The 9478-nt window shown below is 55.4% G+C and overlaps 1 protein-coding gene across 2 annotated transcripts in view; it reads left to right on the forward strand.

Moving 5' to 3' along the window:
• Positions 1-660: 660 nt before the first annotated feature.
• The window catches only part of YTHDF1 (YTH N6-methyladenosine RNA binding protein F1), a 104128-nt gene continuing 95310 nt past the window's right edge, over positions 661-9478 (forward strand). For both annotated transcript variants that reach the window (XM_086932825.1, XM_086932826.1), the window contains exon 1: positions 661-1509. In XM_086932825.1, coding sequence (XP_086788951.1) covers positions 1483-1509 — 27 coding nt within the window. In that variant the 5' untranslated portion in view covers positions 661-1482. The remainder of the gene's footprint in view (positions 1510-9478) is intronic.

Consider the following 9478-nt stretch of genomic DNA (forward strand, 5'->3'; position numbering starts at 1 on the left):
AAGAAGAGAAGAGAAAGACATTGCATTACATGCAAGCAAACGAGATTGACAAGAAAGCCAATCAATGATAAGCAATGGGCTGTTCTAAAGCCCAACACTATAGGCGAGGACTACAAGAGGACCTTAAAACGAGGGCGTTCACATTACGTGTGAAGAGTCCCTGTGTGATTTTATTACATTTGCTTTGCCCACATCTCAGTCAACACATGACAGATATCATTATTTGTATTATTATTATCATTATTATTTGATTATAGAAGGTCTCAGTCTCACGCTCAAGTCTTTCTTGTTTTAAGAGCGCGTCTTCTTACTCATTTCAATAGTTTTCCTATTTTGTAAAATGAAAACTTGAACAGTTTGGGTCGTCTTTCTTTTAAATCAATCAGCTCGTGGTTTGAGTCTTTCTTTCATGCTAGTCGATCGGGCTCCAAAATGTGCAAGTCTTTTTTCTATGCTCTTGCAACATTGGTATGTATGTTTGTAGACTGCATTTTGTACATGATGCAGTTTTTCCCCCCTGTTTTTCGCGACAACGATAAACGCGTGCCGTTTGTCTGTTGTGTATACTGTTGCTTATTCTAGGTCGGTGATGTTCTTTTCATTTTCTTTGCGAGCCGGACCGCGCTGCACTGCGCATGCTCCGCTTCCTTCTCGCGCGTCACTTCCGATCTGTCTTTCTACCTAATCAGGCCCCCCCCTCTCCCTCCCGCTACAGTCCCGACTGCCGCTGCCGCCATTGGAGGTTCTGCCCGGTTGTATAGGCTGCGAGCTAAACGTCCGAGTAGAGTCTACGGGCTTAGAGGAAGGTCCGGAGAATAGAACGACCCATTGGGAGGAGAGTGGCCCCCAGAGGAGAGATATCCGGGAAGGAGCGAGGCCCGTAGACCAAAGGGAGGCCCAAAACAAACTGAGAGATCAAAGAGGCCCAGGAACAAGAAGATATTTCAGTAACTGGGCTGACATCTGCAGGGAGCAGCTCTCAACTGTCCGGTAGTAGACCAGACAGGAGGGGAGCGTTCAAAAAGCAAGGATTGAAATTACAAAGAGGCTCCCACAGCTCCGGGAGGAATCGGGGAAAGGTATCGACCTCGCAGAAAAGACAATCATCTGAGCGGTATCCTAGGCGAGAAGAGGCCTTAAAACAGCAGTTCGTGGTGTTGTTGCTTTTCATGCTAGCTGTGCACAGAAACGCCGTATTCATATTAATAGGACAAGCAAGATTGGCGCAAGTTTTTCACCGGGGCGCGGGCAAGGCTGGTTGAAACGCAGAGAAGGCGCTATAGGATAACACAAGACAAGAACTCATTCAGAAAAGGACTTTCTATCAATCTCTAGGGAGGACACTCCACAATAACTCGTTCGACAGACTGTCATATTAGAAACCCGGGCCTTGTCGGCTCTCCTCCCTTGTCTCTTTAATGCCAGCTCCTGGCTCAGTTCCTTAAACCTGCCCAGAGGAACCACGGGGCCTGTTCATGAATTATGTCTGCCGCAAGTGTTGACCCTCAGGTATGTGTTGCTGCTTGTCATGGTATCTTGCCTTTGTTCCTTCGCTTCTTATAGATTTTCTCATCTGCTACCACCTATCTTTATTTTTCATTTTATTTGTTATATTTAGAGCCCTTCTCTTCTCACTTTCCTACTCTTTATGGAAAGTGTTTTTTGTGTGTTTATTTTCTTGTGGCTCTCCTCTCCACAAGATCTTATGACTAGATTGACGTACGCCGTGAATTCTACCATGTACCTCTTTTTAAATTACCTGTTCATTTTATCCCTCCTAACCATGACCTCTTAGTACCACTGGGTTCCCTCTGCCCGGCTGCTTCTCTTTATCAGTCTCCTCTCCCTTCTCCTTTACGGTCACTCCTCGCCACCATGCTATTCCCTATCGGTCCTCTCCACTCTTACTCTTCTCTTTTCTCTTAGTCTCTCTCCCCTCCTTATTCTAGTCTTTCTGCCCTTTTCCGCCTTGCTCCTTCCCATCAGTCTCTTTCCCCACTTGCTCTTCCCCGTGGGACTCCTTTCCCCTACTTGCTTTTCGCTGTCTGACTCCTTTCTCCCGGTTGCTCTTCCATGTCAAGCTCCTTTTGTTTTCCTTGCTCTTCCCCGTCTGGCTCCTTTCCCATCTTTCATTGCTCTTCACCATTGAGTTCCCCCCCCCCCCCCCCCCTCGTTGCTCTTCCCTATCTGGCTCCTCCCCCCTTTTCTTGCTCCTCCCCGTCTGGCTCCTCCCCCCTTTTCTTGCTCCTCCCCGTCTGGCTACTTCCCCTTTTTCTTGCCCCTCCCCGTCTGACTCCTATCCCCCGCTTGCTCTTGCCCGTCTGGCTCCTTTCCCCCCTGTTTCTTGACTTCCCTGTCGGGCTCCTTTGCCCCCCTTTTCCTTGCTCTTCCCTGTCGGGCTCCTTTTCCTTGCTCTTCTCTGTCGGGCTCCTACCCCCCTTTTCCTTGCTCTTTTCCGTTGGCCCCCCTTTTCCTTGCTTCCTTGCTCTTTCCCGTTGGCCTCCATCCCCCCATTTTCCTTGCTCTTTTCCGTTGGCCTGCCCCCCCCCCATTCCTTGCTCTTTCCCGTCAGCCTCCCCCCCCCCCTCCTTTCCTTGCTCTTTCCCATCTGGCTCCCCCCCCCTTGCGCCTTCACGTCGGTCTCTTCTCCCCCCTTTCATTGCTTTCGGTCTCCCCCCCCCCTTCCTTGCTCTTTCCTGTTGGCCTCCCTCCCACCTTTTCCTTGCTCCTTCCCGTCTGTCTCCCCCCCCGCCCCCCCCACTTGCTCCTTCCCGTCGGTTCCCCCCCCTCCCACTTGCTCCTTCCCGTGCCCCCTTGCTCCTTCCCGTCGGTCCCCCCCCTTGCTCCTTCCCGTCGGTCCCCCCCCTTGCTCCTTCCCGTCGGTCCCCCCCCTTGCTCCTTCCCGTCGGCCCCCCCGCTTCCTCCTTCCCGTCGGCCCCCCCGCTTCCTCCTTCCCGTCGGCCCCCCCGCTTCCTCCTTCCCGTCGGCCCCCCGACTTGCTCCTTCCCGTCGGTCCCCCCCCCCTTGCTCCTTCCCGTCGGTCCCCCCCCCCCTTGCTCCTTCCCGTCGGCCCCCCCCCCCTTGCTCCTTCCCGTCGGTCCCCCCCCTTGCTCATTCCCGTCGGTCTCCCCGCCCCCTCTTGCTCATTCCCGTCGGTCTCCCCGCCCCCTCTTGCTCATTCCCGTCGGTCTCCCCGCCCCCTCTTGCTCATTCCCGTCGGTCTCCCTGCCCCCTCTTGCTCCTTGTCGTCGGTCTCCCTGCCCCCTCTTGCTCCTTGTCGTCGGTCTCCCTGCCCCCTCTTGCTCCTTGTCGTCGGTCTCCCTGCCCCCTCTTGCTCCTTGTCGTCGGTCTCCCCGCCCCCTCTTGCTCCTTCCCCTCTTGCTCCTTCTCGTCGGTCTCCCCGCCCCCTCTTGCTCCTTCTCGTCGGTCTCCCCGCCCCCTCTGTAAATGTAAAAATTGTAAATGTAAATTGATACTTGTATAGCGCACTACTCACCCGCAAGGGTCTCAAGGCGCTTGTACGAATACCGCTGTGGAACCCATCCTGGCTTTCCCTGTGAGGCGTCCACTCCTGGGCACCCCCAAGGTGGAGGCCAGGCGTCCTTAGCGTTGTGGGGGCCATTGTGGAGATTAAGCAAGCTATTGCCCAGAGTTGCAGAGTGGGACTCCATGATTGAAATAGGCACTGAGGCGAGAATTATCTGGTCCGTGGTATTTTTGAGCCCAAGACCCACCGAGGCGGGGAATTGAACCCTGGTCCCGGGCTAGACCTCTGCATCAGGGTCTGCCGCTCTAACCATTGAGCCACACTTGCTCCTTCTCGTTGGTCTCCCCGCCCCCTCTTGCTCCTTCTCGTCGGTCTCCCCGCCCCCTCTTGCTCCTTCCCGTCGGTCTCCCCTTTCCTTGCACTTTCCCGTCTGTCCCCCCCCCTCCTCTTTCCTTGCTCTTTCCCGTCTGTCCCCCCCCCCTCCTCTTTCCTTGCTCTTTCCCGTATGTCCCCCCCCCCCCCCTCCTCTTTCCTTGCTCTTTCCAGTCGGTCTCTCCCTCTTTCCTTGCTCTTTCCCTTCGGCCCACCCTTTCCTTGCTCTTTCCTGTCGGTCTCCTATCCCCCCCCCTTGCTCTCCCCTGTCTGACTCCTCCCTTCTTCTCTTCTCTGTTGGGCTCCATTGCCCCCTTTCCTTGCTCTTCCCCGTCTGACTCCCCCGAGGGTCCTTCCCCCCCCCACCCCCACGGTCATTGCTCTTCCCCGTCTGGCTCTCCCCTTTCTCTTTCCCTGTCGGGCTCCCCCCACCTCCTTTTCCTTGCTCTTTCCCTGTCGGGGCTCCTTTCCCCCATTTTCCTTGCTCTTTCCCGTCAGTCAGTCCCCCGCCCCCCCCCTTTCTTTGCTCTTTCCCATCGGTCCCCACCCTCCTTTCCTTGTTCTTTCCCGTCGGCCTCAACTCCCCTTTACTTGCTCTTTCCCGTCGGCCTCAACTCCCCTTTACTTGCTCTTTCCCGTCGGCCTCAACTCCCCTTTACATGCTCTTTCCCGTCGGCCTCAACTCCCCTTTACTTGCTCTTTCCCGCCCCCCTCAACTCCCCTTTACTTGCTCTTTCCCGCCCCCCTCAACTCCCCTTTACTTGCTCTTTCCCGTCCCCCTCCACTCCCCTTTACTTGCTCTTTCCCGCCCCCCTCCACTCCCCTTTACTTGCTCTTTCCCGCCCCCCTCCACTCCCCTTTACTTGCTCTTTCCCGCCCCCCTCCACTCCCCTTTACTTGCTCTTTCCCGCCCCCCTCCACTCCCCTTTACTTTCCTGTCGGCCTCAACTCTCCCCCCCCCCCCCCCCCCTTTCCTTGCTCTCTCCTACCGGTCTCTGAACCCCCCCCCCCCCATTCCTTGCTCTTTCCCGTCGGTGTCTCCCCCTCCCGTTTCCCTGCTCTTTCCTGCCGGTGTCCCGTCCCCCCCCCCCCCCCCTTTCCTGTCTGCCTCCACCCCCCTTTTCCTTGCTCTTTCTTGTCGCCCCCCCCCCCCCCCCCCTTTCCTTGCTTTTTTTCCGACGGTCTCCACCCCCTCCCTTTCCTTGCTCTTTCCCGTCGCCCTCCACCTCCTCTTCCTTCGCCATCTAAGGAAACATACCAAACCCACACATTTCTTAAAACTAGACACACAGGGGAGTGCAGGGAGTTGTGGCTTGCGTGGATCCCCCAATGTTTTCCTACCCTGAATCCCCTGCAAACCTCACATTTTTGTATTTAAGAAAATCACATTTCTGACTGGGATCACTGCGCCGGCACAAATGTCTTACCGCCCAGCATTCTCGCTGTTCTCCTGATAAAATGATACCTATTTGTATCGGCGTGGAATGCAGAATCGCCTAAAACGTATTAAAAAAAATATATATAGTGCTTGGAGTTAGCTGTGTTATCTCCTCAATCCCTATGTTGTTGGCCCTCCCCAGTCACAAGCCTTGGGCCCACCCGCACAAGGGAGGCATCATTTTCCTCGAACATGTTTCTTTTTACCAAGTTTGAGGTTTGCAAGGGTTTCTGGGTATTAGACACAAGGAGATGATTGACAGGGCTCTGAAACGTTTCAGACACTCACCCCCAGTCACAGATCTGGGTTGAATCCATCATCGTTCTTTAGCTCACTTCACACCCCAGTTCAGGACCAGCGATATGCAAATCATTCTTGACCCTGTGCCTCATGTGAACACTCCGGCCCGAACTGTGGAGCCAGGTCTTCCTGGGCTGGAACCAAGCATCCTGGGACCAGTTTTGAGGTAACGCCCCTCATCATCCAGGCTAACAGAACCTGGTGAGAGGCACACAAACCACACCATCCTGGATTCCCCATGGTGTTTAGTTTAAAAAAATGTACAGGTTTGCTGCCACTGCTCCATCTGTCTCCTGGGAGGGGGCTGGAAGACTGCCCATTTTTGGGGGGCGGTGGGGGCATTGGCATTCTTATTCTGGGAAGCCCACACCCCTATGTAAATTTAAAACAAATAAAATCCCTGGTGCCTAGTGGGCTTCCTGCACCACACCCCCGGGGGGTGGGGAGATTAGGGGCTAATGCCCACATCTGCCTCCTGAGGGGGGCAGGAAGACTAGAAATTTTCTTTTGGGGGGTAGGGGCATTGGCACCCCTGAACTTTGAAAAAAACAAAGCCCTACGGGGGCAGAAAGACTATCCTCCTTTTTAGGTCTCGCCTGTCGATGCGCATGCGCATCGAGCAAGCGAGACTATAGGGGCTCATCGACTCTTTATCTAACTTGCAAGGAATCGTGGCGATTCCTTGCAGTGCCCGTGACTTTTAAGGTCAATGCGCATGCGCATTAAGCTTATGCGCATGCGCATTGACCTTAAAAGTCACGGGCGCGTGCACGTCCGTGTTTGTTTACCCGCTCCGCCCCCTCCCGCCGTGTCGCCTTGCCTACTCTCTCTCTCCCCTCTCCGCCCCCGTTCCGCCCCCTCCCCTTCCCGCCGTGTCGCATTTCTCCTCCCCCCTCCCCTCTCTTCCCTCCGGCTTCTTTTTTTTTGTTTATTTTACCCGCCGTGTGACACAGATCCAGCATATACCCTTTCTAAAATACTAACCAGCTACCCCGTTCACTTGTTGTCCTAGGATCGAAGTACATCTCTGGTCTTTTTGCATGTCCCCTACATACATGCACAGGCCGCATGCTAAATCCTGAACTCACCAGCTATACTCGCACCTCTCCCCTCTCCGCCCCCGTTCCGCCCCCTCCCCTTCCCGCCGTGTCGCATTTCTCCTCCCCCCTCCCCTCTCTTCCCTCCGGCTTCTTTTTTTTTTGTTTATTTTACCCGCCGTGTGACACAGATCCAGCATATACCCTTTCTAAAATACTAACCAGCTACCCCGTTCACTTGTTGTCCTAGGATCGAAGTACATCTCTGGTCTTTTTGCATGTCCCCTACATACATGCACAGGCCGCATGCTAAATCCTGAACTCACCAGCTATCAGCCTCCTCACCACGTCTTCTCTACTATGCTCCTTACGCCAAGGGAGCATCTTCACTACATGATGTCCTTCACAAGCATCCACACGTTGCAGCAACACTTTTCAGCTTAACAGCTGGAGCACTTCTCCAGTCACTAAACAAACACCATCCAGTCTAGGTACAAGCCACACCAACAAACGCATTTTTCTCCCACACTTGCATGCACCAACCAGTATGTCTTTGAGGGCAAGGTAACAACAGTTCGGGCCACCCTGGTAGAAAGTAGAAATGACAAATGCTGGTGCAGAAAAGTCAGATATAGCTATCTCTTAGCACCACGTGTCAGCATCTGCTGGAATAAAAAATAAATGTAATAAGGCAAGAGGCTTAAATTAAGACCTTCAGCACATTTAGGACCCCCAACTAAACACCAGGATCCCGTAGTCTCACCCTCAACCCCTCACCCTCACTCACCCTCACTCACCCTCACTCACCCTCACTCACCCTCACTCACCCTCACTCACCCTCACTCACCCTCACTCACCCTCACTCACCCTCACTCACCCTCACTCACCCTCACTCACCCTCACTCACCCTCACTCACCCTCACTCACCCTCACTCACCCTCACTCACCCTCACTCACCCCCTCACTCACCCTCACTCACCCTCACTCACCCTCACTCACCCTCACTCACCCTCACTCACCCTCACTCACCCTCACTCACCCTCACTCACCCTCACTCACCCTCACTCACCCTCACTCACCCTCACTCACCCTCACTCACCCTCACTCACCCTCACTCACCCTCACTCACCCTCACTCACCCTCACTCACCCTCACTCACCCTCACTCACCCTCACTCACCCTCACTCACCCTCACTCACCCTCAACCCCTCACCCTCAACCCCTCACCCTCAACCCCTCACCCTCAACCCCTCACCCTCAACCCCTCACCCTCAACCCCTCACTCACCCTCACTCACCCTCACTCACCCTCACTCTAACTCACCCTCACTCACCCTCAACCCCTCACCCTCACTCACCCTCAACCCCTCACCCTCACTCACCCTCAACCCCTCACCCTCACTCACCCTCAACCCCTCACCCTCACTCACCCTCAACCCCTCATCCTCTCATCCTCACCCTCACTCACCCTCACTCACACTCACCCTCACCCACCCTCACTCACCCTCAACCTCACTCACCCTCACCCACCCTCAACCCCTCATCCTCACTCACCCTCACTCACCCTCACTCACCCTCACTCACTCACCCTCACTCACCCTCACTCACCCTCACTCACCCTCACTCACCCTCAACCCCTCACCCCTCACCCTCAACCCCTCACTCACCCTCAACCCCTCACTCACCCTCAACCCCTCACTCACCCTCACTCACCCTCAATCCCTCACCCTCACTCACCCTCAATCCCTCACCCACCCTCAATACCTCACCCTCACTTACCCTCACTCACCCTCAATACCTCACCCTCACTTACCCTCACTCACCCTCAACCCCTCACCCTCACTCACCCTCACTCACCCTCAACCCCTCACCCTCAACCACTCACCCTCAACCACTCACCCTCAACCACTCACCCTCAACCACTCACCCTCAACCACTCACCCTCAACCACTCACCCTCAACCACTCACCCTCAACCACTCACCCTCAACCACTCACCCTCAACCACTCACCCTCAACCACTCCCCCTCAACCACTCCCCCTCAACCACTCCCCCTCAACCACTCCCCCTCAACCACTCACCCTCAACCACTCACCCTCAACCACTCACCCTCAACCACTCACCCTCAACCACTCACCCTCAACCACTCACCCTCAACCACTCACCCTCACTCACCCTCACTCACCCTCACTCACCCTCAACCACTCACCCTCACTCACCCTCACTCACCCTCACTCACCCTCAACCACTCACCCTCACTCACCCTCACTCACCCTCACTCACCCTCACTCACCCTCACTCACCCTCACTCACCCTCACTCACCCTCACTCACCCTCACTCACCCTCACTCACCCTCACTCACTCACCCTCACTCACCCTCACTCACCCTCACTCACTCACCCTCACTCACTCACCCTCACTCACTCACCCTCACTCACCCTCACTCACCCTCACTCACCCTCACTCACCTCACTCACCCTCACTCACCCTCACTCACCCTCACTCACCCTCACTCACCCTCACTCACCCTCACTCACCCTCACTCACCCTCACTCACCCTCACTCACTCACCCTCACTCACTCACCTCAACCACTCACCCTCACTCACCCTCACTCACCCTCACTCACCCTCAACCACTCACCCTCACTCACCCTCACTCACCCTCACTCACCCTCACTCACCCTCACCACTCACCCTCACTCACCCTCACTCACCCTCACTCACCCTCACTCACCCTCACTCACCCTCACTCACCCTCACTCACCCTCACTCACCCTCACTCACCCTCACTCACTCCTCACTCACCCTCACTCACCCTCACTCACCCTCACTCACCCTCACTC

The sequence above is a fragment of the Lissotriton vulgaris genome, chromosome 7 (assembly GCF_964263255.1).
Source record: "Lissotriton vulgaris chromosome 7, aLisVul1.2, whole genome shotgun sequence".
In the NCBI taxonomy this organism is placed as follows: Eukaryota; Metazoa; Chordata; class Amphibia; order Caudata; family Salamandridae; genus Lissotriton; species Lissotriton vulgaris.